At 55.3% G+C, this 26160-nt stretch overlaps 11 protein-coding genes across 11 annotated transcripts in view; 8 read left to right on the top strand and 3 right to left on the bottom strand.

Moving 5' to 3' along the window:
* CC84DRAFT_1160435 (uncharacterized protein) overlaps window positions 1–804 on the top strand; it is a 2068-nt gene extending 1264 nt beyond the window's left edge. The window contains exons 3-5 of the mRNA XM_018177502.1: window positions 18–158; window positions 207–380; window positions 431–804. Coding sequence (XP_018039599.1) covers window positions 18–158; window positions 207–380; window positions 431–551 — 436 coding nt within the window. The 3' untranslated portion in view covers window positions 552–804. The remainder of the gene's footprint in view (window positions 1–17; window positions 159–206; window positions 381–430) is intronic.
* Window positions 805–1893: 1089 nt separating this feature from the next.
* On the top strand, window positions 1894–4236 carry CC84DRAFT_1136712 (alpha-L-fucosidase; the record flags this gene model as incomplete). Its single annotated transcript, XM_018176110.1, has 1 exon — window positions 1894–4236. One exon carries the CDS (start codon window positions 1894–1896, stop codon window positions 4234–4236), a length of 2343 nt encoding a protein of 780 aa, XP_018039598.1.
* Window positions 4237–4862: 626 nt separating this feature from the next.
* Window positions 4863–6644, bottom strand: CC84DRAFT_1212685 (uncharacterized protein; the record flags this gene model as incomplete). Its single annotated transcript, XM_018182471.1, has 2 exons — window positions 4863–4948; window positions 5015–6644. 2 exons carry the CDS (start codon window positions 6642–6644, stop codon window positions 4863–4865), a joined length of 1716 nt encoding a protein of 571 aa, XP_018039597.1.
* A 1108-nt stretch (window positions 6645–7752) lies between these two features.
* CC84DRAFT_1110443 (1-pyrroline-5-carboxylate dehydrogenase) lies at window positions 7753–9932 on the bottom strand. The gene is made up of 2 exons (XM_018175253.1): window positions 8190–9932; window positions 7753–8139 (listed from the first exon to the last, which is right to left on the bottom strand). The coding sequence occupies exons 1-2, from the start codon at window positions 9754–9756 to the stop codon at window positions 7967–7969; spliced, it is 1740 nt and encodes a 579-aa protein (XP_018039596.1). The 5' UTR covers window positions 9757–9932; the 3' UTR covers window positions 7753–7966.
* Window positions 9933–10073: 141 nt separating this feature from the next.
* CC84DRAFT_1160432 (dihydrodipicolinate synthase) lies at window positions 10074–11370 on the top strand. The gene has a single exon (XM_018177501.1). The coding sequence runs from the start codon at window positions 10302–10304 to the stop codon at window positions 11271–11273; it is 972 nt and encodes a 323-aa protein (XP_018039595.1). The 5' UTR covers window positions 10074–10301; the 3' UTR covers window positions 11274–11370.
* A 465-nt stretch (window positions 11371–11835) lies between these two features.
* Window positions 11836–13741, top strand: CC84DRAFT_1234554 (uncharacterized protein; the record flags this gene model as incomplete). Its single annotated transcript, XM_018183821.1, has 4 exons — window positions 11836–11995; window positions 12099–12317; window positions 12369–12974; window positions 13029–13741. The coding sequence occupies 4 exons, from the start codon at window positions 11836–11838 to the stop codon at window positions 13739–13741; spliced, it is 1698 nt and encodes a 565-aa protein (XP_018039594.1).
* A 541-nt stretch (window positions 13742–14282) lies between these two features.
* Window positions 14283–15855, top strand: CC84DRAFT_1110437 (aspartate aminotransferase; the record flags this gene model as incomplete). Its single annotated transcript, XM_018175252.1, has 3 exons — window positions 14283–14435; window positions 14489–15343; window positions 15403–15855. The coding sequence occupies 3 exons, from the start codon at window positions 14283–14285 to the stop codon at window positions 15613–15615; spliced, it is 1221 nt and encodes a 406-aa protein (XP_018039593.1). The 3' UTR covers window positions 15616–15855.
* A 136-nt stretch (window positions 15856–15991) lies between these two features.
* CC84DRAFT_1110434 (Zn(II)2Cys6 transcription factor) lies at window positions 15992–18999 on the top strand. The gene is made up of 8 exons (XM_018175251.1): window positions 15992–16129; window positions 16174–16296; window positions 16422–16869; window positions 16942–17352; window positions 17412–17685; window positions 17776–17951; window positions 18028–18208; window positions 18262–18999. Exons 1-8 carry the CDS (start codon window positions 16071–16073, stop codon window positions 18804–18806), a joined length of 2217 nt encoding a protein of 738 aa, XP_018039592.1. The 5' UTR covers window positions 15992–16070; the 3' UTR covers window positions 18807–18999.
* A 69-nt stretch (window positions 19000–19068) lies between these two features.
* Window positions 19069–20614, bottom strand: CC84DRAFT_1255327 (FAD dependent oxidoreductase). Its single transcript, XM_018184528.1, has 2 exons — window positions 20277–20614; window positions 19069–20221 (listed from the first exon to the last, which is right to left on the bottom strand). The coding sequence occupies exons 1-2, from the start codon at window positions 20484–20486 to the stop codon at window positions 19118–19120; spliced, it is 1314 nt and encodes a 437-aa protein (XP_018039591.1). The 5' UTR covers window positions 20487–20614; the 3' UTR covers window positions 19069–19117.
* A 281-nt stretch (window positions 20615–20895) lies between these two features.
* On the top strand, window positions 20896–22006 carry CC84DRAFT_1202024 (uncharacterized protein; the record flags this gene model as incomplete). Its single annotated transcript, XM_018181746.1, has 2 exons — window positions 20896–21172; window positions 21220–22006. The coding sequence occupies exons 1-2, from the start codon at window positions 21036–21038 to the stop codon at window positions 22004–22006; spliced, it is 924 nt and encodes a 307-aa protein (XP_018039590.1). The 5' UTR covers window positions 20896–21035.
* A 1225-nt stretch (window positions 22007–23231) lies between these two features.
* CC84DRAFT_1110428 (FAD-linked oxidoreductase) lies at window positions 23232–25993 on the top strand (the record flags this gene model as incomplete). The annotated part of the gene is made up of 2 exons (XM_018175250.1): window positions 23232–24339; window positions 25125–25993. Coding segments are annotated over 2 exons (1977 nt in total), but the record flags the coding sequence as incomplete, so codon positions are not given.
* Between the last annotated feature and the right edge of the window lie 167 nt (window positions 25994–26160).

The raw sequence follows: 26160 nt of genomic DNA, 5'->3' as shown, positions 1-26160 counted from the left end.
CCTTCTGGAACTGGCAGGCCCACAGGCCCTCCTCCATCGGGTGCGCCTCCAGCTCCGTCTGATGCTGCGCAGAATGCGCGCCGTCAGGCATCTGACCTTCCCCCGCCGCCCAGCGGAACTGAGCGCCCCACCGGACCGCCTCCTTCGGGAACTCCTCTGTAAGTGACTCCAATGAATGCAACGTTATACACTTCGCCCTAACGCAGTATCAGCCCTCCACCATCTGCTATCATCTCAGGTGTGAAGCCCACTGGTCCCCCTCCGTCAGGATCTCCTCCCGCGCCATCGAATGCAGCAAACAACAATGCCCGCCGCCAGGACGCCTCTGCCCCCTCGCTGCCGTCAGGATCGCCTCCATCCAAGCCTTCTGGTGCTCGTCCGTAAGTGGCTCTCCCTTATGATTAAAGTCTTCAGTGCTGACAAGATACAGCTCTGGTCCACCACCCTCAGGAGCTCCGACCGCCTTCCCATCTGGACCGGCACCTACGGGTCCTATTCCCACCGACTTGCCTGCTGCGCCTTCGGGCTTTGTAACTAGCATCCGCGGCTAGATAGTCGATGGATCTCGCGACCGCGCTCTCCAACAGCCGTTGGAAGGATTCGATTAAGCGTGGAGCGCAGCCAGCGGCATCAAGCATCCATCAGAGACGTGAGAGCAGTATTCAGGTTGCACTCTAGTTCTGCTACTTCAGCACCCGGTATTTCCTTACTATCCACCTGTTTTTCCTTTCCATTGTCATTCCCACTGTTACACTCATTTGCTTGGCGTTTCCAATCTTGCTTTTGAATTCGCATGGATAGAGCGGTAAATACATGTATATATGCACTGGCTCTAGGGCCGCTCGAATGTGAATATTCTCGAGAGAAATATGCTGCATTCCCGTGTGATGTGGTACTTTCACCTTGCAAAGCTTATTTTTAGGAACTCGGGGAAAGCATTTTGATGGTATTCATGGATCTGGGAAGTGTGCTCAAAGGTGCTAATAACATCAGAAGACGGGACTAGTATGTGATGCTGTGGGTCTTGAAGTTAGGCTCGTCTGGTATAGGACGACCGGAATGCAGTGGCTAGCAGTTATCAATAGACTTTCATGGCTGTGAAATCTTAGGATATGTAACGGAGTACAAGTTTTGTAACCATACTATGCAGCGAGTGTATACAGGATAGTACAGGATGTGGTGTACTCTAGGTAGGGCCCAATGTTGTGTGTCAGCTTCGGTGGAAGCAAGTCCTTGATGGTAGATCTGCTCGGCAACAAAAAATATTTGTGGGCATGTGGTGTAGATGCATTGTGGCGGCATCGACTTCGACTTTGGTGTTAGAGAGGGCAGTTGCCGCTAGAGACAAGGAAAGAAACAGAAGGTGTGCACTAGCGATGAAAGGTGTCCCGCCCCACCCCAAAACTCCACCACTCTTCCATCCACACTAATCACGACTTGCGACTCGAGTACCAGCGCTTGACAAGCGAACCTTGCCAGAAGAAATTCCCCTTTCGGCAATATTGCTCGTACAAGTAGCAGGGATCTTTCGTGCGGCTCTTATCTGCCTTACCCCATGTCTACACCGAGCCTACTCACCCGACGATCCCCCTCACCTAGGGACGCTAAAAACCGGAGAAGCGCCCCCATACGGCATCCCGGATGAGGAACACTGACCCGCACCTCACCGCCCAGCCGCGACGTCACGGTATGAATGTAACCTGACCGCACGCTCACCCTGCTTTCTGTAATCTAGTTTGCCAACGATGTGACGAAGATCAGCTATCGGACGCGTCGGCAATCTTCTACCGAAGGGCCAATTCTTCCTGAGGAGTGGGATTCAAGCTTCAAAAAGCGATCGTCGCCCTACAACAGCCATGGCGAGGACCTCACGGCGGCAGGAAAGAGGACACCATGCGCACGTGGTTTCTTGCAGTTGCAACGTCCGCTAGCTATGGCGCTGTCGCACGCTCAATTCCTTTGGATCTGGACGCCCACTTTAATAACCAGGGCTTTGGCACCTATCCTGGAGAGTCCGCGTTCAATGCGCTGAACGAGTCGTACCCGGCCTTCACATCGTATCAGCACGGCAACGAGACGTTCGTCTCGGGCTCCGGCATTCAGTACGTTGCGCCTGGTTACCGCGGAGCTTCGACACCGGACAACATCATCTGCGCTGGCCAAAGGATTGCTCTGGAGAAGCCCAGGAGGGCATTTGCATTTTCAATACTGCATTCGAGCGATGTGAGGAAGAAGACGATCTTGGGGAACATTACGTTTACATATAGTGACAATTCGACGTCTACGGCAGAGCTGCGCAGCGAGCCGTGGTGGGCCTTCCTCGCCATCAACAGGGGCGACATAGTATATGACAAGTTCTACACTCACAATACGACGAATTTCAACAGCAGTCATATCTTCGAGCTCGAGGCTGCCTTGGCGCCGGGCAAGGAGTTGGCGGCGATTACGCTGCCGAATACCACGAATGCAACAACCGGAAGGATCCATGTGTTTGCTGCATCGCTCTGGGAGAGCGACGGGCCGAGCGTGGGCGTGCAAAGCGTAAAGCCGACGCAGAAGTGGATTGGAGATGGGGACGCGAGGAGTCAGGTCGTCGAGGTGATTGTGAATAATGGTGGAATGGAATGCGTGCATGGAGAGGGACTGACAGTGTCTATCAAAGGGAACGACGTCAAAACGATAGAGCCCGGACGCATCAGGAGGCTCTGTCCCGGGGACCAGAAAAGCGTACAGGTTTCTGTGACCGGCTCCGGAGCCTGTGCCGTCGACGTATCCCTCCTCTACCAGAATACCACCACAACCCACACATTCTCCGACCTCACCTTCGGTCTCACAAACTGGACCGACGCCAATCTCGCGGCCCACGAGTCCCCGCAGTGGTTCGATGACGCAAAGTTCGGCATCTTCATCCACTGGGGCCCCTACGCCGTCCCCGCCTGGGGCAACTCTACGCCCTACGAGTCGTACGCTGAGTGGTTTTGGTGGTACACCACACACCCGTTGGGCGACAAGAGCGGCTTTAGGGACTACCGCCTGCGCACGTACGGCCCGGATCTCAACTACGACGACTTCTTCGCCAACTTCACTGCCGCGCAGTACGACCCCAAGGACTGGGTCGACATGATTGCCGACGCAGGAGCTAAATACTTCGTCATCACAACCAAGCACCACGATGGCTTTGCCATGTTCGACGCAGGCAACACCACAAACCGCACGAGCTTGCACTACGGTCCGCGGCGGGACGTCGTCCGCGAGCTCTTCGACGCCGCGAAAACGTACCAGCCATCGCTCAAGCGCGGGACCTACTTCAGTCTGCCAGAGTGGTTCAACCCCGCCTGGGGCCCGTACGGCTTTGCGCAGTACGGGCCCGAGAACCCCGGCGGGACCACGCACCCGGGCATCATCGCACGCAACCCCTTCACCAACGCCACCGAGCCGTACACGGGCTTCATCCCCGTGGACGACTTCGTACAGGATGTGATGACGCCCCAGATGGAGATGCTGGCCTACGCCTACGACACCGAGATGCTGTGGTGCGACGCGGGCGCCGCCAACGGGACCGCGGCCTTTGCGCGCCAGTGGTGGAACTGGGCGCGCGAGGCGCAGGGCCGCGATGTGGCGATCAACTCGCGCTGCGGCACGGCCCTCGTGAACGACTTCGACACGCCCGAGTACGCGACGTTCAGCACCGCGCAGCGCAGGAAGTGGGAGAGCAACATGGGCATGGATCCGTTCAGCTACGGGTACAACCGCGCGACGCCAGACGACGAGTACATGAATGCCACGACGCTGGTCACCACGCTCGTCGACATGGTCAGCAAGAACGGCAACCTGCTGCTGAACATTGGACCGCGTGCCGACGGGACGATCCCGCAGCCTGAAATCGATGCCCTGCGCGAGGCGGGTGTCTGGATTGCCGCGCACGAGGAAGCCGTGTTCAACACGACGTACTGGTTCCAGAAGGCCGAGGTCAGGGATGAGAAGGTCAATGTGAGGTTCACGCAGACGGACGACGCGCTGTATGTTACGAGTCTGGAGGAGCCCGTGGGCGGGGTGCTCGAGGTACGGGCTCCGGTTCCCATACTGGAGGGGGATCAGGTCAGTTTGCTTGGGGTGGAGGACGGGGAAGCGCTCGAGTGGAGCTTTGATGGCGACGTCTTCAGGGTCGTGCTCGGCGATGCTCTGGTCCGGCGCGGGAAACATGCTTGGGTCGTCAAGGTCGAGTACGTGGTTTGATGTAGTTGGGCGGACGGGCCTGCGCGTCTATCTACGGTACTCTACGAATGAACTTCTCTTCCATGCGAGAAAGGTATGGAACCGCTCCGCCGCATCCCCTGACTACTGTCCCCCAGTGAACATGCTCCAGCCCACCGCCTACCCACCATCCCTAAGAAACGGACGACGCTGTACATTACGATCTTGTGGAGCCCGAAGGCGGGAAGCTGGAGGTGCGGGCGCTGGAGCCGGTGTTGCTGGGGGATACGGTGCGATTGCTTGGGTTGGAGGATGGAGACAGTGCGGAGTGGGGGTTGGACGGGGAGGTGTACACCATTGTGGCGGGTGAGAGCGTTGCACAAAGCAGGACGCAACGCGTGGGTGTTCAAGGTCTCGCACGTGGCCTGGGAACGAGCGACGGGTCTCAACAGGCCTGCCATAGGGGCTAGATTACAAGAAGCTCATTCTGTGTCCACTCACGCTCTCCTACATTTGTGAAATTTCCGCAGCAGACGTCGGCGTGGATGTTCACGCACAGTGGATTCCCAATTTCGGTTCGGCCTCTGTGCTGCACGTACTGAGGTGCTGTGCCGTCTTGATATTGATGTGATAGTATAGACATTACACTGCGCAGCCGCTGCCCCGCCCTACTCCTGCTGCGACATGTGCGTCGGGAGATTGTACCCCGTGTAATCGATGTGCACAAACGCGCGGTCGACATAGGGCACACTTTCTGAATCTCGTTAGCGCCGAACCGCTGAGCCCACTCCGCCAACAGAGAGAAAGGAGCGCAACTTACCAAGCACGTACTGCAGACTCTCGCCCAAATCATGGCTATCCCGCAGACTAAGACTTTCATCCACCACAATATCGACTTCCACATTCAGCTTGTCCCCCGCGTGATACGCGCTCAGGCCCTGGATCTGCTTGATCGTCTTTGCGAACCGCATCGTCAGGTACAGCAGGATGTTGCGCTCGTCGGCGGTCGCGGCCGCGCCTGTGAGATTGCGGATGTGCGTGGCGGACGTGCGGGACCAGTTGATGATGACGAAGAGGGAGAGGAGGACGGCGCCGAGCGGATCGAGCCACCATATCTTCGCGTAGAAGCCTACCAGCGGAAACAAGATGCTGAAGAAGTTGAAGACGACGTCGGTCTCTGCGTCTTGCGCGAGGGCTTGGACGCTCGAGTTGCGGATGAGGCGGCACCAGAGCCAGCAGCCGCCTTTTACGATGACGGTGGACGCCATGATGGCGATGGCGGGAATGCTGAGCTCGACGATGGCGCGGTCGTCACCTGTTAGTCGGGAGAAGGCCTCGATGAGGACTTGGAAGAAGGATGTTATCATGATGACGCTGAAGACCAGCACGCCAATGGGCTCGAGGCGGCGGCGGCCGACGGGGTACGCGTATTTGTCCTGCGGGCGGGTGATGATCCAGGAGGTGACCCCGACGATGGCAGTGGAGAGGAAGTCCAGCGCTGCGTCGACGAGAGAGGCGACGACGGAGAGGGAGGACGTCATGACGGTGGCGATGATTTTGAGGATAAGCAGGATGGCGTTGGCGGCGAGATTGACGTAGAGGGCGACCTTGACGATGGGGGACTCGGTGTCTTCGTCTTCTTGGGGGACCCAGTCGGGCATGCTCTTGCCGAGGGACTCGACGTCTTCTTCTTCATCGTGCGTGTCCGAGCGCAGGAGAGGCGTCTGCTCGTCGGCCGTGGGCACCTTGTACAGGTTCTTGGGCGTGCGCTTGAGCTTGACTTGCGAGGCGCTGCCGTTCTGGGTGTTCTGGGTTGTCGCGCTGGTCGGGTTCGTGCTGTTGTCGCTGTAGCTCGCGGGGGTGTGCGCGGCGGGCGTGGAAGGGAACGAGGGCGACTCCTCGGTGATGGTGGTTGGGATGTTGACATTGCCGGACTCTAGATGGCTGTACTCTTGGATGAGATGGTGCGGGAGCGACGAGTCGAGCAGGCGGTCGATGTAGTCGTAGTTTTGAATGAGGTAGTTGTTGCGCTCGTAGTACTTGCGCACCTTTTTGTTTTTGTGCTGCTTGAGCTCGTCCTCGGTCTTGAAGTAGCGCTCCCACTTGTACCGCGGGTTCGAGTTCCCGATCAACCGCTGGCTCCGCATCTGCGGCGTGTGCAGGGCGTGCGCGCCGATGCTCGCCCGTCGCTCCGAGGCGAGGTCCTGGGCGATGAGGCTGTGCCTGAACTCGTCGAAGTCGTCGTCGCTGGAGTCGCTCCCGCGTCGTCCCTTCCCGGATCGCGAGCTGCGCAACGTGGAAGGACGTCTCGAGATGAGGCTCTGTAGCTGCCCGCTGCGCGTCGACAAGACGCTCGCGTTGTCGGCTAGAGGGAGAAAGCCTCTGGCGCCGGCGAGGCGCGACAGGCTCGTGGATCGCGGGAGGCTGGACGGCGAGCTTTCGGGAGTCATGGTGAATGTGCAGCCTGGGGGGCCTTGGTTGCAATACGCTGCGGGAATGTGCAGTGGATCGTGTAGCGTGGTGTACCTCAGTTGACAGGATGCTGTATGCTCTGCTAGCAGCTCTTCAACGTCGGGTCAGATGGAAGACGGTCGCGCAAGAGTCGGACTGCGGTGCGGAACAGAGCAGCTGCACTTCCGGATGCCAAAGAGCGAGAAAAAAAACCCGACCGCTCGCGCTTCACATTCTTGTCGGGTGGTGGAGCAGCACTCTTCAAGAGCGTCGGCCGCACCTCTCTAGCTCCAAAGTGTTGCGCGCCGGGGACGTCACCGGCGCCATCCCTGCGCGCGTCATGGCTTCCTCGCTAGCGCCCGGATGGTCCATTGGCCGAAAATTTCGAGTCCACCGGATCTTGCCCACGACGATGCGTCCAAGGTTCGTCGGCGTAGCAGCTGCGGAGTGCGCGTTTCATGACGGATCAATTGCTGGAAACAGAACGCTCAGATGCGAGGCTCTGGATTCCATCACGTATTGTTAAAGAATCATCGGTCCTACTCAACACCGTGATCCGCGCGGACGCGTTCCGCTCGTGCATTAGCTGCGCTAACCTCTTCTGCGGCGCCTGGCCTCCCTGCGGATTACGGTAGAACGACATCGTTGTAACCACCGCGTACATTGCTCCTGACCACCTGTAATGCAGGGACCCTTGCGTCCCAGAAGAGTCCTTACGCCTGGGCGCAAAGTCATCTTAGAAACAATCACCACACGGTGAGCTCCTGCCCGAGTCCTATCTGCACGTCGCCTGGGTCGACTTTTCCTAGAGAGCACGGCGCCCATCTTGGATGTGCTCTATGCATACTCGGACAACGAGCCTTCAGCAGCTTCTGCGATGACGAGTCTCGCAATCGCCCGCTGGCCTGTAAGACCCCGCATAAAGGCGTCGATTGTCTCCGTCTTGAGAACGTAGTTCATGTTTGTGAGGGTTGCACCCCGTACCATAAGCTGCACATGGCTTCAACAACATGGAAAAGCACGACTGTGAACTGCGCATTCGGAAGAACGAATCGCCCCGGTAATAGGAACGGCTTCGACCCCACCAATCACGAGTAAAGTGAAGTAATGAATGATGATGCATAATCTACACGCTTGTCTCAATTTTGGCCGTTTCGAACCGTAGATGCCAGCACCCAGCTCGGGAGCATCCGAAACATGACAACCTGCAACGACACCAGAAATAATAGAACCAAGTACGCCTCAAATGCATCACCCGTTCCCCCCGATGCTCAAGTCTAAAGTAATCGTTTCTCGTGATACTTACCCCAGAAGCAGACTTCTATTTGTTAGACGGATACCAGAAGTCAGTTTGCGGGAAGAACTCCTCCTTGATGAGGCGCGGCGTCGTGAAGCGGAGCAGCGTGTTGGGGCTGCCCGCCTTGTCGTTTGTCCCCGAGGCCCTGCTGCCGCCGAAGCTCTGCTGGCCGATGAGTGCGGCCGTGGTCTTGCAGTCTGCACAGTGTTAGAACATGTCCACAGACAGGCGTGGTTGAGTGGCTTACTGATGTAAAAGTTTCCTGCCGAGTACCGCAGCGCATCCTCCGCCTCACGTATGGCCGCACGCGAATTGGCAAATACCGCACCAGTCAGCGCAAATCCGCCACCCGCCTGGTCCACCTTGTCGAGGATCGACGGCCACTGCGCATCAGGGTAGACATGTATCGCCAGCACAGGGCCAAAGATTTCGTAGTTGAAGAGCTTGTGGTCGGGCGAATCCGCGAGATATACGGTCGGCTTGACGTAGAAGCCTTCCGAATCGTCGTAGGTTCCACCGGCCACCAGCTTCAGCGAAGAGTCCTTGTTGCTTTCGTCGATGACGGCTTTGATCTTCTCGAACGAGTTGCGGTGGATCACGGGGCCCATAAAAGCGGCGAGGTCCTTGTGCGGGTTGCCCTGCGTGATGGTCTTCACGTCTGCGAGGAAGGCGTCGAGGAATTCCTTTGACCGCGATTCAGGGAGGTACAGGCGGGATGTGGCGGAGCACTTCTGGCCTTGGTACTCGAAAGACCCACGGATGGTGTGCTTAACGGCTGAAGGAATGTCGGCGGTTGGGTGGATGAGGGTGAAGTTCTTGCCAGAGGTCTCGCCAACCAGACGGGGGAACTCGCGGTAGGTGTGCTTGCCGATTTCCTGGCCGACCTTGGCTTGAAGTTGACGGAAAACATCCGAGGAGCCGACGAAGCCGAGACCAGCAAAGTCGCGGTGGTTCAGGATGACATCGTTGATCTCCTCTGGGTCGCCAGGGATGAATTGAATGACATCCGGAGGAAGACCGGCCTCGAGGAGGATCTCGTACACAATTTGACTGGCGTAGACGTTGGAGGGGGACGGCTTCCAGAGCACGACGTTGCCCATAATAGCAGGTCCAGAGATCAGGTTGCCACCGATGGCGGTGAAGTTGAAGGGCGATACAGCGTAGACGAAACCCTCAAGCGGTCGGTAATCCAGACGAGACCACATTCCGTCCGAACCGCGGTAGGGTTGCCTGCCTAGAAGTTCCGCAGCGTAGTTGGTGTTGAGACGGAAGAAGTCAGCCAACTCGGCAGCGGCATCGACCTCGCCCTGCCAGATGTTTTTGCCCTGACCAAGCATTGTCGCAGCAATGAGTTTGTAGCGGTACTTCCTGGAGACGAGCTCTGCAGCCTTGATGAAGATGGCAGCGCGATCCACGAAAGGGGTGTCTTGCCATGACTTCTTTGCCTTGAGGGCTGCATCAATGGCTGCGGAAACTTGCTCCTTGGAGGTCAAGGGATTGTTGGTGAAGATAGTCTTGTGCTCTGCGGGTAGTACCTGGTCCCATGACTTCGATGACTGCTGTGCGACACCGTTGATAAAGACGTTGGACTTGACTGGGATTTGACTCTGAAGCTCCTTCAGGGCCTTCTCAATCTCAGCCCGTTCAGGCGAGCCCTTCTCGTAGTTTGGGTTGGGCTCGTTCCGCTCCGGAGGAAGCTGGAATGGAACTGTGGCATTGGCTGTAGTCTTTGTGCGGATTTGGGTGGAGGGCCGGAGACGCAAAACGGCATTCCTCGAGGCAACAGGCCTTAATCGTAGAAGGAAGGTAGCCATGATGCGTGGGTATAGTGAGGGTCCATTGTGAGCAGCGCAGAGCCATTCAAGTATTCCATGGCTGGCCAGCGAATGCACTGCAAGCCGAAGTCGCAATGTCGGTTTCCCCCGGTACGAGTACGGCTTCTGAGCCGGTATGGAAAACACCCCTCATTCAATCGATTACTCTGCCCGCGTGAGGGATGGTGCGCTCCACGCGCTAAGCTGGTAGGATACGCATGCCTGCATACGCAGTCCGTGCGTGATCGGGAGGACAGCCGTAGCGCGCGGGATGTAAGCGAGCAGGTATGCGTGATTGTGGAGCATCGCATTCACCCCAACTGTCACCCTCCCGGGAGGCATGCCGAACATCGTCAAGGTCCACGATGGCTATGATAGCGGGTTGCGAGGCCTCGGGCGGCGACACGGATATTCGCGGTACCTGTAGAGATGTTAGCACTGACTGTTACCTTTTGTAGAGTGCCCCCAGTGTCGCCGCCCTCGAGTCCATCTGGTCTTGCTTCTTACGCTCGCCGTCACCGTCAAGCACCTTCATTGTCGATATCATGCCCAGTATCGTGCCTCCCAGTGGCGTTTGGTGCCCTGCCATCACCTTCTTCAATCCCGACACAGACGAGCTTGCACTTGATGCGCAGGCGCGGTACTTCCACTATCTATCGACAACCGGCCTCGCTGGGCTCGTTATCCTGGGTACGAATGCAGAGACGTTTCTCCTGACACGTGAGGAGCGCAAGGAGCTTGTCGTGACGGCAAGGCGTGCGGTCGGCCCGCGCTTTCCCCTCATGGCGGGCGTAAGTGGACATTCCACGCGCCAGGTTCTGCAGCACATCGCAGATGCAGCTGATGCTGGCGCCAACTCCGTGCTTCTCCTCCCGCCCGCTTACTACGGAGCTGCAACGACACCGCAGGTTATGGAAGCCTTCTATGATGACGTTGCCCGGAAGAGCCAATTGCCTATTGTCATCTACAACTTCCCGGGGGTGTGCAATGGCGTTGACCTCCAGTCCGACCTCATCGCCGCCTTGGCCCAGCGCCACTCCAACATCGTCGGTGTCAAGCTGACTTGCGGCTCTGTCGCCAAGATCACCCGCCTGGCGGCTGTCCTACCGAAGGAAAGCTTCGCAGTCTTCGGCGGCCAGTCTGATTTCATTCTAGGCGGCTTGACCTCTGGGTCCAGTGGCTGCATTGCAGCGTTCGCCAATGTGTTCCCTAGAACAATCTCGCAGATCTACAAGCTGCAGCAGCAGGGCCGGAACGATGAGGCCCTGGCCTTGCACCAGAAGGCCGCATTAGCGGAGCAGCCTATCAAGGCCGGCATTGCTGCGACCAAGTACGCGGCGGCGATGCACAGTGCCAGATACGCGGGAATCGACAACGCTGTGGCCCTGCTGAGACCGCGCAAACCTTACTTTGAGCCTGCTGCATCTGTCAAGGAGAAAGTTAAATCTACAATGGCTGAAGTGGCCGAGATCGAAGAGAGCCTAGGCTCCTACACGAAGCTCTCCGCTCGATTGTAGCGACCATGTCTTTCGCGTAATTTCCTTTTTCTACTTTTTTCGAACTCCTCCTCCCTGAGATACTTGCGATTTGTACAAGATTTAGATATTGAGCTATTCGAGTCGATTTGATAAAACTATACTAAATATTTCTTGTGTGTCGTACTATCATCTCCGGACTCCAGACTAGCGCACTTCAATGGCTGATAGTCCACTATCAAGCCGCAGCCATATCCGTATTGCGGGTCCATTGCCGTCACCCATCTACCTTTTCGCCGGGTCCGTCGCCGTCAATCCCCACATTTGATACTGTGCGGCTAACAAGCTGCTAATTACCAGGATCACTGCATCGGAGCACTTCCTGCCCACATTCATCCTTACTAGGTCGCCTCGAAGAGGCTAGCAGTACCAGACTTGGGTAAGATGTCATGTGCAAGAACCTGGCCAGCCCGTCCTTGGTGAAGGGCCCGGAAAGGTATGTATACAAGCCTAGGACCGCGCTGACCAGCGCTTCATCTCCACTCTTTCCACTCCATTTCCATCTCGTTACGATCCAATACTGTCCGTGCCCCAAGTCCTCGCAATGGAAGGTAGCAAGAGCGAGAAAGTCGTTCAAGTCTCGTCCACTGGGTCAGACCTCTACCCAGTTGAAACATCGAACGAGCAGAGGGTAGGCCATGTTGGCAACGCCGATGAACTCCAGCGACATTTGGGGAATCGTCAGCTGCAATTGATTGCTATCGGTAAGTTTGACCAAGCCATAACAAGAGCATTCGCAAACAACGGAGAGAAAGGCCCCGACTCAGGGGCAATTCGTGATGTGAGCTATGTATTAACATGTCTTAGGTGGATCGATCGGTACAGCAACCTTCGTGTCCATCTCTAGCGGTCTGCTCAAGGGCGGGCCCGGCTCTCTCTTTCTCGCTTACACCATCTATACCTGCATGTTGGGATTGGTCAACAACTGCCAAGCCGAAATGAGCTCTTACATGCCTGTCACTGGTGGTTTCATTCGCATGTCTGGTAAATGGGTCGACGAGGCTCTAGGGTTCATGATCGGTTGGAGTGAGTCGTATCTTTTCTGCGAACCAAATTGGTAATGCTAAACGACGGCAGACTTCTTCATCTACGAGGCTATTCTTGTACCCTTTGAGATCACCGCACTGAACCTTGTCCTATCCTACTGGCGCGACGACATACCCGTGGAAGCCGTCGTAGCAGCGTGCATCGTGCTATACTTCTGCATCAACGCCTTCGTCGTCAAGTGGTACGGAGAGTGCGAGTTCTGGCTTGCCCTAGGCAAGGTGTTCCTCCTTGGCATGCTCTTCTCCTTCACCTTCATCACAATGGTCGGCGGAAATCCCAAGAAGGACGCATATGGGTTCCGTTACTGGAAGAATCCGGGATCCTTCGCTGAACACATCACTACTGGTCCTTTAGGACGGTTTGAGGGCTTCCTTGGTGCCCTGTGGAGTGCAGCTTTTACCGTCGTTGGCCCCGAATATGTGTCCATGGTAGCCGGTGAGGTCAAGAGCCCACGAAAGTACCTCAAGCAGGCATTTAAGGCAACGTATGCGCGTTTCGGTCTGTTTTTCATCGGCAGCGCGCTCTGTGTCGGCATTGTCGTCCCCTACAACAACACAACCCTCGTCGAGATCTTCAGCGGCAAGGCCAGTGGCGCGGGCACGGCAGCAGCATCTCCGTATGTTATCGCTATGAACAGTACGTCCCCGACCAACGTCGCTCCCCCACACATATGGAACTGACAGCCTCTAGACCTGGGCATTGAAGGCCTCCCCCACGTCACCAACGCCCTCCTCGTAACGTCCATTTTCTCCGCCGGCAACGCCTACACCTACTACGGCACGCGCTCCCTCTACGGCCTAGCTATCGAGGGCCAAGCGCCCCGCTTCCTGCGCAAGTGCACAAAAGCCGGCGTCCCCATCTACTGCCTGTGCATTACGATCCTGTTCCCCTTTCTCGCGTTCCTCAACGCGTCCTCGGGCTCCTCCAAAGTCCTGACCTGGCTCACAAACATCATCACCGGCGCGCAGATCATCGATTACATAGTCATCTGCATCAACTTCATCTTCTTCTACCGCGCGTGCAAAGCGCAGGGTATCGACCGCCGCACGCTGCCCTACTTCGGGCGCTTCCAGCCCTGGTCGGCGTACATCCCGCTCGCATTCTTGACGTGCGTGGTTACGTGTTATGGGTACACTACGTTCCTTCCCGGAAACTTTACCGTGGACGACTTCTTCACATACTACATGATGCTGCTGGTGGACCCGGTGCTGTTCGTTGGCTGGAAACTGTATAAGAAGACCAAGTTTGTCAAGGCGAGCGAGGCGGATTTGATCTGGGATAAGCCACTCATTGATGCATATGAGGATGCGTTGGAGGAAGAGCATGTAGGGTTCTGGAGGGATGTGGGGAACATGTTTGGGAAGTGCTTTATGAAGAGAAAGAAGACGGATGAGGAGAAGTGAGAAATTGTATAGATGGGCGAATCCGGACCAGTGGAGGGCATCTTCTGTTGCAGTCCTAGATTAGAGGCCGGACAGAGCGTGCCGGTAGACTTGCGCGAAATCCCTACAGTCCCAGGGGGAATTAGAAAACCCACTTGTAATGATATGCTGTCACGCCCTGAACAAGGAGGCTTCATATCATCATGTTCAGGCCAGCTTCGATTTGGCATAGAGTGCACCACTCACTGCTCCAGATGCCGTCCGGGGGTAGATCGATCCCGTGAAAATAACGCTTCGACGACGCACGGCATGCACCCCAATCAGCGCAGTGTCCCGATCGCCGGACTAGATGGCTCCGCTTCCGCGAGTACGCGGACATTCGGGTGGTATGCCGAGCCTACAGGTCAGGTCCCACAGACATTGCTCTGGTGCCCAAGGCGGCTAGAGCAGAATAATCCAGCGTAGATGTGTGCGTACGTGCAGTTGTAGAAATCAAGCGCACTGACCGATGACCTCTCTCTCCCATTACATTTCGTGCCACCTTTGTACTCGAATCGCAAGCATGTTTCGCAGCGTTCCCCCCAGCCCTGCCGACCCTGTGTATCTGCTCTCACAGCGAGTGAGACAAGACACTGCTCCCGAGAAAGTCGATCTCGGTGTAGGTGTTTACAGGAACGAGAAGGGACAATATCACGAACTTCGGGTGCTGAAGGCGGTTCGTAAAATCAGTCCAAGATCCACAATCTAAATCTAATTACAAGAGCCAAGGCAAAGCGGATCCTCGCACAGCAAGACGCAAATCACGACTACGAAGTGACAACCGGCAACGCAGCCTTCCTGACCAACGCCGCGAAAGTGCTGTTCGGGCGAGAAGCGGAGATTCTGTCTTCAAAGAGAGTGACTTCTGTACAAGCTATCTCCGGCACAGGCGCCATACACCTCGGCGCGCTGTTCCTTGCTCGCACGCCTGCGTTCAAGGGGAAAAAAGTCTACGTCGGCACGCCGGCGTGGGGGAACTATGTCCCGCTATTCAACCTCGTTGGGCTCGAGGTGGTGACGTATAGGCACTACGACGCGTCAAAGGGAACGGTGGATCTTGAGTCTATGCTTGAAGCTACGAAGACGGCGGAGGAGGGGAGCATATTCGTGCTGCAAGGGTGCTGCCACAACCCGTCTGGCGCGGACTTCTCGCCTGCGCAGTGGGATGAGTTGGCTGATGCGATGGAGGCGAAGAAGCTGTTTCCGCTGTTCGACATGGCGTACCAAGGCATGGGTGCGTCACTGGACGAAGACGCGTATGGGCTGCGGTTGTTTGCAAATAGGGGCTTCGAGCTCCTGGCTTGTCAGTCGTTTTCGAAGAACTTCGGACTGTATGGGGAAAGAGTTGGTGTGCTGCATGCTGTGAGTCAAGATGTAGAAGTCGCGTCGAAGGTGCACGAGAGGCTAAGATGCTTGATTCGGTGGGAGTTTTCGTCAAGCCCGGCGTACGGCGCGCGGCTGGTGAACATTGTGCTCAGCGACGGCAAGTTGAGGCAGGACTGGGAGACAGAATTGGCGAGGATTCAGAAGCGGCTTGCGGACAATAGGAGGGCACTGCATGCGGAGCTGGCTGGAAAATGGAAGGTGGGTAGACCCATCTCGCTCTGCTGGATTACATCTCGCTGATCCCAACATATCCGAAGGCTCAAGGCAACTGGAATTCGATTCTCTCTTCGAGTGGCCTGTTCTGCTTCCTCCCGCTGAGTCCGCAGCAATGCAAGCGCCTCGCCGACGACTTTCACATCCACATGCTGCAAAACGGGCGCATCAACGTGGCGGGGCTGAACGCGAGCAACATCGAGCACGTAGCTTCCGCTCTCGTCAAGGTGACAGGCGCGCCGTCATCGCGCCTGTAAGTCTCTATCGGCCAGCCAGACGGATCGTAATCGCGATATCTGGATTGTGTTGGTGCGATGTTGGGAGCGGAAGGGTGCCCGACATGCTTCCCGGATCGGCGACCGGTGGCCAATGCGCGCGCTAGACTCAAAAGCACCGCATTTTCCGGGGGAATGAACGGCTCCGCATGTAGATATAAGCCGAAGAGGCATGGTTGATGACGTGTGACTTTGAAGAAACTCTTGCAAGATAGCGGGATGTTGAAGGAGACGAAGAAGGACGTAGCAAGTTTAGCGGTAGGATAATGGGACGCGCCTGCCAGCCTCGTTCCACTAGCGTTATCCTTTCCCCGCAAATTCCCTTCTATCTGATGACATGACATCTACTCTTGCCTCTGGTCACGCCGCTGCTTATAGCCGTATCCGTAAGATCTTGGAAGTGCTACGACTAGCGATGTGAGCCCCTTGCGATTGCAATGCAGACGATGGCGAACTTGAGCGAACAGCGACGCGCGTCTAAGCGATCCTCCAACGCGTAGGGACCCCATCTGATGGACGTGCAGCCGCTTATCAAACAAGGTGCTCACGGTGTCGACGACAGAAGATCAAGTGTTCGGGACTGCAGCCTTGTGCAAACTGCACGAAGAGGAGCTTGAGCTGTGTTTTCGACGATCGGGATAACAAGGTGCTGGTTACGCAGGGGTAAGCTAGGTCTTTTCATCCCTGGTGAGGCACGAGGCTTAGGTGTTTGGTGAAAGCCAAAAACCCATCCAGCATTATGTACCGGAGGTATCGCGATGGAGATCTTCAAACTGACCGTCCAATAGTTACCTGTCCGATCTGCAACAGAAAGTCGCCCGTTTGGAGCGAAGTCTCAGCCACATAGAAACGAACCCTGGGCTGGCTCGAGAATCTCGAGAACATGGCGAAGAACCAGTTCAGGCTGGCAGTTCCCGCCGGGATCATCCTCTCCGGCCCCTTCCCAGTGGTGACAATGAGCCCGGTGAAACCTCTCGATCAAGTCCTGCAGAGACGCGAGACAACTCCCCGAAGACAGACCAAGGGAATGCGGAAAGCCATGAATTGACGAATCCCTTGCTTGAATCGCCTTCGAAATTTATGGCAGCGTCTTCCGGGAGAACATTCTATTTGGGGACTTCATCAAATTGGTCTTTTCATGGCCAAGTATTGAATGTAGTTCACCAGCATATTCGTAGTACCCCTCTACCAGGAACCGAGTTTCTGTTCGATGGCTCGGCCTACAACCTTCCATGGGTACGTTATTTTCCCATTCGCCCATATATTACGTTAGTTTTCGGTGCTTTGCTGACTTGAATGCGATTCCAGGACGGCACTCGCAGCCTGCCGGAGACGAACGCACCTGTCATCCCAAGCATCGACTATGCTATCTTTCTCATCAACGCCGTCAAATTCCATTGCGGTCAGTTGGTACATTTGTTCGATGAAGATGAGTTCAACGCCAAACTGCACGCCTTCTACAGTAACGCAGAACCCAACAAGCTTCAAGACAGTTTGTGGTACATTCAGTTCCTACTGATCATCGCTTTCGGGCGGACACTTGTACAACGCAAACACCGAGAATCAAAACCGCCTGGGGCCGATTTCTTCGTACACGCTCTGCAGCTACTCCCTGATACCAATCGACTGTGCCGAGAACCACTCGTGGCAACAGAGATCCTGTGCGGTATCGCTCTGTACCTGCAGGCATTAGATTCGCGCAATGCAGCACATGTAACGGTAAGCTTCACTGGCTCACTTGACGCTTCTTCTCTCTACCATTACTGAGCACCGCGCAGATCGGCCAAGCGATGCGAATAGCACTGGCAGAGGGTATGCACACCGACATGCCAGCGGCAGAGCTAGGCGAGGCATTTGTCCAGCGATGTCGCAAGATCTGGTGGACTATATATATCCTCGACCGACAGATGAGTTCGCAGATGGGCGTGCCGCAATCGATCCGGGATGACGAGATAACGTGTCAGCTCACGCACTTCCCTGGCTCTGCTCAGCGAACAGCAGCGCTAAAGATGCAGATTAGACTCGCGCGTATATATGCGGACATAGCAAGGAGTAGGTGGCATGAGCTCTAGTCACTGTTGTCATTGAATAGAGTAGTGACGAACTCGAAATTGTGCATAGGTCCGAGGCTGACATTCTCAGGTGTCTATGGTCCAAAAGGTCGCCTTCGTAAGAAGTTTGTGATCAGTATCAAAGCGCTGCTCGACGACATGGCAGCTATCGCAGAGGAATTACGAAACTCATTCCCTTTGCATTCTGACGAGCGTTTTGGTGGCATCTCAAGGATGCCGGCGCATCTGCACCTAATGTATTATCAGGTAAGTCAGCCCTCCGGTCGCAAATCGTCAACCTATGACTACCGATTCATTGCGCCATACTCATCACTCTGCGCAGACAATCGTTGTGACAACGAGGCCGCTGCTATTTTGTTGCCTGAAGAAAGTATTCGAGTCTCCAAAGGAAGTGGGGCCGCTGGTATCGTCTCGCAAGATTAGGCCTCTGTTAAGCATGTCGCTGGATGCTTCACAGAAGATTCTCAACATCCTTGAAAGCCTGCAAGACCAGGATCTACTAGGTATGACCAGAGTGGAATGTTGTTGAATTCATCTAAGCTGACCAATTCCATAGAAACTTTTCTTCCATGGGATCTAGACTCCCTCTTTGTGTCAACAATGGTTCTGGTTTTGATACGATTTGTTGATGATACCCTATCCGAGAACAGTTCCGCCTGGCTAAACAAAGCCTTCGCTTTCCTCGATACTATGGTATCAAACGGGAACAAAATTGCCGAATTTAGGGCCGCCGAGTTGCGCAAATTAGAGGATATGCTATCCGAATACTCTGCAAATCGAACCCCACAACAATACCCACCCCTTCAACCACTCGCGCCTCTTCCACCTCAACACCAACAATCTGTGGGTCAGCACCAGTCACCGCCACAGGGTTACTCCATGCCTCCCGACATGCAATCACCGCGGACAATGATGAACACCGAAGCTATGGGGATGTACACCGCATTTAGCGATGAGAGCAGCGGTTTCGGCGATGATCTGACGGCAGATCAGATCCTTGCTGTAGCGGAGTCGATGGATCTGGGGACGACAGATTGGTTCAATACGTTTGCGACTATGGATACGTATCAGATGGTTGATTCGCAGCAGCATCCCATTTAAATAATCGCTTTAGCGGGCCGGAAATCGATTGCAACCGCAAGTGTGCCGTGAAAAGCTTGTCGAATGCTCCCACTGGCGTTCTGCTCATGGTACACCACAGAAACATACAATGCAGGGTTTAGCGTGAAGTGCAACATGTTGTGGAACCACACAAGGCAGTGTTGCAGCGAAGACCCTGAATTGCCTTCAGCGCATCCGTCTCACGATGAATTATCAAGGTTACGATACGCTCGACAATCAGGGTTCAGAAGAGAGATTTGACCATCTAGTTTATGCTTCAATCTGGATTATGCAACCGTAAACTCATTAAATTACAACTTCGCCTTCACCGGCTGCTCCGACAAGTCGCGGAGTTCCCTAACATCTCCCACCCGCCAGCTAACATCGGCATCCTGACTTGTCTCGCCATTGACAGGCTTCGGTTCCCTCCACCTCCACCTCTTGATCGGCTGTTGCCCGCCCGATGCGTTCAACAGATCGCGTACCCAGCGACCCACTATTGGGAACATCTTGAAACCGTGGCCAGAATCGCCAGTCATAACCATGACCGACGAGGATGTTCTCGGCACGTAGTCGATGATGAAATCTGAGTCGTCGGTGTCGGCGAACCAGCACAGCGTCTTCTCGACCAATGGGCGATCTGCAAGATGTGGCAACGTTTGGCGGAGGAGTTCCCTCATCTTAAGCTCATCTTCGAATGGTACAAAGCGATTGAGCTCTTCCGGCGCTTTCGACACACCGCTCGCAGGATCAGTGTTGACGTAGCCGCCGCCCATGGGGCACAGCTTAAGGAGGTTCGTCTTCGGGTCCGGCTCGAAGAAGAAGCCCAGATCGCGGGCATATACCACAGGGATGCCGCGAAGGGCCGCAGTTTCGTCGTCCGTGAGGCGCACGTGGCCGACTGACCACGACTTCGCTGATACGTTGGTGCCTAGCTCGGGCAGAATTTTGTGGGCAGCTGCTCCTACAGCGACGATGACTAGGGACGCGGGGTGTACGCGACCATCCGGCGTTCGCACACCGGTGCTTTGCCTCCCACGGCTGGTGTTCTCGTAGACCACCTCTTTGACGGCGCCGACCTTCTCGCCAATAAAAAACTTTACACCGTTCGACCTTGCAGCACGGTAGACACCGCGCAGCGCATTTGCAGAGTGTACGTAGCCGTCGTACGTGTTAATGTAGCCTCTCCAACCAGGCAGCGAGCCAGTGAACTGCCAACACGCCTGGAGGAGGTCTTTGCGGTCATTGACCTTGTGGACGAACGGTTTCATGACTGAGCTGCGCTCTGCCGCTGCCTTGAACCGTTCCATTGTGTCGATGGCTTTTTGCGGCGCGGCTTCCGAGCAGCAGTTCAGGAAGCCGACGCGGTGGAAATAGGGTGCATAGAAGGGCGTTTGCCATTCTTTCATTGCTTCCTTGTTTTTGGGTCAGATAGGTTTTTGAAACGGTACATATTAGGACAAGACGTACGATTGCGAGATCGGTGTACCAATCGTCCTCATACTCTGCTCTTGCAATCTTGTTGAGGTCGTTTGCAGCAGACCAGCGCGAAGGAATCTCCTCATCTTTCTCGAAGACAGTAATGTTGGTGTAGCCATTTTTTGAGAGCTCAAGTGCTGCCGACAGACCGAATGCACCGCCGCCAATAATGGCAATGGGCTCACTCTTTGGGAGAGTCATTATGAGCTGCTGTCTGATGAATATGCAGTGCAGGAATGTCGTTGGAGCTACGGGCTACCACTACTTTTTGAACAAACAGCGAAGCGATGTTGCAACAATTCCAACCATCGTCAGGCAATGCTCGACCGGCATCGGAATTATCAGAACATAGCTAGCTAGAAGCGACGATAGGTAATTGTGGGCGAGGAGCGCTAGTGGTGGGGCAGCGCGAGCGGGTGCACTACGGGAGGCCTGCCGATGTGTTGTCTATCATCAATGTAATGCATGTGGGTTCGCTGCACCCACGGGATGCTTACCGTGCAGCTTCGAATTACCCGAGTGATTTAATGCCTTCAACGGAGGTCACGATGTGCGTCTGGAACAAGGCAATGGATACGAAACCGGGCCCGTGACCGAAAGCTCAACACAGCAGCTAGTAAACGTCTTTGTTGGTGTTACGTACACGTACACTGAGGCGATTCGGTGTGCTTACTTCCAAGGTGGCGAACGATTCAATTTGATATTATTGGATTTGGGAGGCTGGCCTTCCGCTGATCCATTATTGTTCTCATGACTGAGCTGGTCGAAAAACAGAGCTTCAATCGAGGTTGGAGAAGCTACCAGCTACCTGGCTACCTAGCAGGCGATGTATCAGCAGCTTTCCTGTCGGCCACACTCATATCGCCCATCCTCACGGCGATAGATAGGTGCGATCTTTTCGCACTTCCAAAATCTCAATCGTAACCTCTCGCAGAGCCGTCGTCGAAAATGTCTCCTCCACCACGCGGCCCCTCTCGATCGCCCTGAAAGAAAACATCCTCTGCACTTACCGCCACCCAAAGCGATTCTTCGCTGCGAAACCCTTCTTCTACATGTGGACACTCTACGCAGTCACCTACACCACCGCCAACAGCGTGAACACCCTCACCACTACTTTCATGGATAAATCCCACGAAATCCTGGCTAAATCAATCACCTTCGTTGTAACATGCACCGTCAATGTTCCCCTAGGCGTCTGGAAGGATATCCGCTTTGTGCAGACGTTTGGCGGGCGTCCTACACCACCACCCAAAGGCCCCGTCAATACGTCTCCTAATTCTATCAAAACATCCCCTCCACCACAGAACCCAACGAAGTTCCCCATATCAGTAGCAGCAACCTTCCTCGCGCGCGACGCCCTCACCATCCTCGGCTCTTTTACCCTCCCGCCTATGCTCTCGCACCGCATTCCGATCGCCGACCCAGCGGCGCAGATGGCAGCGGCGCAGCTCCTCGTGCCAGTCCTATCGCAAGTCGTGGCGACGCCAGTGCATTTGCTGGGGCTGGACCTGTATTCAAATCCTGAGAAGGGAGAGAGGGGGCAACGAGTGGGGAGGATACGGAGGGGTTTGTTGGGGACAACGGCGGTGCGGTGTGCGAGGATTGTGCCGGCATTTGGGGTCGGGGGTATTGTCAATACGGGATTGAGGGAATGGTTTAGAGGGAGAGTGGATGGATATGGGTTTCCAAGGCGAAGTGATTACAATGTTCATACTGATTAAGTATCCCAACCATAGAACCAGTTGCGTTGATAGTTAATCCACGGCTTATACATAGATACTTGGACGGATGAACGCATTTTTGGTATCAAGGTTGTTGGACTATTAGTTCCATGATTGTAAATCAAGGCGAACATGCGTTTGCATCGATCAGTAGCAATCTCACCTCTCTATAGAACATAGAAAGGCTACACACAAAGCGGAGAATAAAGAACATGCGGAAGCGACGGTAGAAGCTTTCTTTCGGAGTGTATACCGCATAAGCGAAGGCCAGATTAGGCAACTGAATACGATTACGATTGTGCAGGTAGCCAATCAAGGGATGCACACCACGAGCATCACGACAATCCCCCACTTCAAAACCAACTCATTGTGACACAACAGCCACACAAACTGCGGCATCCAGATTGGGCAGCTATCTTAAGCTTGAGGTACCAATAGCACCAATGCAGCCTCCCGATCTCGAGCCCCTGGCTGTAATGTTCGTCGCATGCAAGATACCCCGCCAAATCCGGCGGCGGTTCGATAGTCAGTTCCAGAAGGCTACCATCGGCTCCTACAGAAGCAGGGTCCAGAGCAACCGGCCCCGGATCATTATTCCCTTATCGATCACGCACTACACGTGTCATCCGCTTGGAGGGTGCGGCAAGCTAAACGCGGCGCTATGCGAATCGGCTGCCTGCCCGGTGTATGACTGCTTATCGGGATGGGCATGCTAGGGGTCACGAGATGGTCTACGGTGTCTACGGAAGCACCGATCTCGCTGGAGAGGCAGGTGCGGGGTTGTCGCTTTGAGATGTCCGTGGGCGGCTAGGTGGGGTGTACAGTGAGTACATGAGGATGGTTATCTCATGTTGAGGTTGTTGCCAGCTGACTTGCTCACTGAACGATTCTTCACTCTTACTCTGAAAGACGCTTCCCTGAGCAAAAATGCTACCATACCGCATTGGGACTATAACTTCAAGAAGATTACCAAAGGATGGCTTCGCCACTGTATCTTACCTCCAGGTACGGTGGCACACAGGGGTCATTCCGTCGTCGAGGAGTGTCGGAGCACCGACACATGTGAACAATGATACGGTAGCGACGCCACATACAACTAAAGTACTGCCTCCCGAGGCAGCAGCATCAGACGCACCATTGTAAGTTTTCAAGACCCCTCCTCTCCGTTTGCACGGACATTGAAAGAAACATGAACATCCCTACTAACCCTCTCGTCAGAGCTAAGATGCCACTCGAGATGCTCCTCCGATCTTTCTTCATTGCGACCATATCTTCTAAAAAATACCTTTTGATACCCTCACTGAAATTACTGTCTTTCTTCTCGAAGCCGGGGCGGAGCTACCTTTTCAATGTAGACCGGAACCCTGTCCTCCACGGAATCCTCAAGAAGACGTTTTATAACCAGTTCTGTGCCGGCGAGTCGAAGCAAGAAACTAAGGCATGCTGCAAGGCTTTGACCGATCTCGGCTTCAAGGGAATTATCCTCACGTTCGCCAAGGAAATGGTGTTCGACCACAGGAACAAAGCACCAGAAGCCCCCCCTGAGCAAGCAGCAAAAGTAGAGACTGTAGCAGCACACGACCAATTGATAGAAGAGTGGCGCGTAGGAACGCTCGCCACGGTCGACATGATCGAGAAAGGCGACATCCTTGCGCTCAAGACCACCGGCGGCGGGCCCACTGTGGGAGAAGCCTTCCACAGGGGCGAGCTACCTCCGCAGCAGATGATGGATGCCCTGGACGAAATCGCGACCAGGTGCAAGGAGCGCGGCATCCAGATCATTGTCGACGCCGAGTCGCAGTACTTCCAGAAGGGCATCGCACGCACCGCGCTGGAGCTGATGCGGAAGTTCAACCGCGAGCCTACTGTCGTCATCTACAACACGTACCAGGCGTATCTCAAGAACCAGCCTAAGTACCTACAACAGCATCTCGCCGAGGCAGAGAAGGACGGCTTCACTCTGGGTCTGAAGCTCGTTCGGGGGGCATACATTCTTTCTGACGACCGGTCTCTGATCCACGATACAAAAGAGGACACCGACGCTGCGTACAACGGCATCGTGGACGGCGCGCTCCACCAGAAGCTCTGGGACTTTGGTGTCTCGCGGCCATTCCCGGCGACCAACCTGTTCCTGGCCAGCCACAACAAGCACAGCCTCATCACGGCACAGCGGTTACAAGCGCAGCGGGAGAAAGACGGGTTGCCCACTGTGCCGATTGCATTCGCGCAGCTGCACGGTATGTCCGACGAGGTTGGGTTTTCGCTGTTGAAGGAACAGTGTGCGGATGGGAAGGCACCTGATGTGTTCAAGTGCTCGACTTGGGGCAGTATGGGTGAGTGCGTGGCGTACCTTTTACGGAGAGCGGTGGAGAATAGGGATGCGGTCTTGAGGACCAAGGATGAGTTCAATGCGTTGAAGAAGGAGGTTTGGAGACGACTGGGCTTGGGACGGTCGTAGAGGGGATTGCAAATCACGAGTTTTACGAATGAGCATGAATAAATTCGAATGATGAATTTTGATAAGCTTCGTTGTGGTGAGATGTGTCTTCTTGCTCCTTTGGATAGGTATCTTAAGCTGCGATCGGAAGCCGCACATCGCGCTCGTAGGACAAGTCGAAAGCATAGAGGTCAAATCTTCTGTCATCTCAGGACATGCAAGTTCCTTTGAGCCGCTTGGGCAGTGAAGGGTCTCTGACCATGAGATTGCTACAAGCTCTCATAATGAGGCCTTCTGTAGGCTGCTCAAAGGATATCACTCTGCTCATACGGATGGTTTCCTGTTCATTAGCACGCCCTATTAATGAAATGTCACCGTGATTATTGTTTGATGGTGTAGTTGAGCGATCGTGACGTAGCGCGATGTGGGGGAGGGGCACCCAATCGGCGTGGCAGCCGTTGCGACTTCGGGCTACGAGAGAGGATAACGTCGGCTAACAACAGCTGCGATAAACAAAACCTACCACCAGAAATCCCTGAAGCAACATTTTTTTCTCATTGTAGAGCAGATTGAGGGACAGACTGAAAAGGCAACATGGCTGACACCACTCTATGCATTCTTGGCTGCGGTGTGTAGGAAAGCTCCTCAACGACGAACCAATCGCCTAACATGTATTTCCAGGCAATCTAGGGACACCGATTCTGAGTAGTTTGATGGGAGCACCAGAAAGTGCTCGGGTGCAATTCACAAATTACGTAGCCTGCGTGCACAGCGCTGCATCGGAAGAACGATTATCAAAGCGCTTCCCCAAGGAGAAAGAGTCCGGGAAACTAGTCATCTCGCGCGGCCAAAACGCCAAAGCAGTGTCAGATGCCTCCGTCATAATCCTGGGCGTGGATCCCGCGGACGTCGAAGCAACACTCAAGCAGGACGGCGTCGGGGCAGCTCTCAAAGGCAAACTCCTCATCAGCATCGCGGCAGGCTGGGCGCGCGAAACTCTCGAAAAAATCATCTCCTCTACCCAAGGCTCCCCCAGCAACGACTCGAGAACTTGGGTCCTCCGCACCCTCCCCAACGTCGCAGCCCAAGTCTCCCAATCCCTCACCGCAATCGAAGACCCCGACCCCGACACCCCCCACAAACACATCAAAACCTGCGAAGCCATCTTCAACCAAATCGGCCGCACCGTGCAACTCGCGCCGAAGCTCATGGGCCCCGCATCCGCGATCGGTGGCTCCACGCCCGCCTTCTGGGCCATCATCTGTGACGCCTTCGTCGATGCCTCGGTCGCGGTAGGCGTCCCCCGGAAAGCCGCACAGGACATGATATACCAGAGCATGCGGGGCTCGGCGGCGATGCTGCAGAGCGGGATCCAGCCTGGGGAGCTGCGTGATATGGGGACGAGTCCGGAGGGGTGCACGATTGGGGGGATCATGGTGATGGAGGAGATGGGGGTGAGGGGCGCGTTGGGGAAGGCGTTGAGGGAGGCGGTGACGCTGGCGAGGTTGATGGGGAATGAGAGGGAAGGGTTGCATGTTAACGATACGAGGGAAAATACGGGGAGGCAGTGAGGCGGCGGGAGTGAGCTGGGGTGTGACAACTCTGAAAAAGGAGAGGGTTGCTAGGACCGCCGTTTGACTGTGTTGCTCACGTGCCGGATATTGATGTGACCTATTCGGCCATGCAGATAAACGGCCTAATGGCCCAGGTATGCGGA

Source organism: Paraphaeosphaeria sporulosa, assembly GCF_001642045.1.
Source record: "Paraphaeosphaeria sporulosa strain AP3s5-JAC2a unplaced genomic scaffold CC84scaffold_2, whole genome shotgun sequence".
Lineage (NCBI taxonomy): Eukaryota > Fungi > Ascomycota > Dothideomycetes > Pleosporales > Didymosphaeriaceae > Paraphaeosphaeria > Paraphaeosphaeria sporulosa.
Note: the sequence above shows the minus strand (reverse complement) of the source record. Positions and strands in the feature narration are given on the sequence as shown.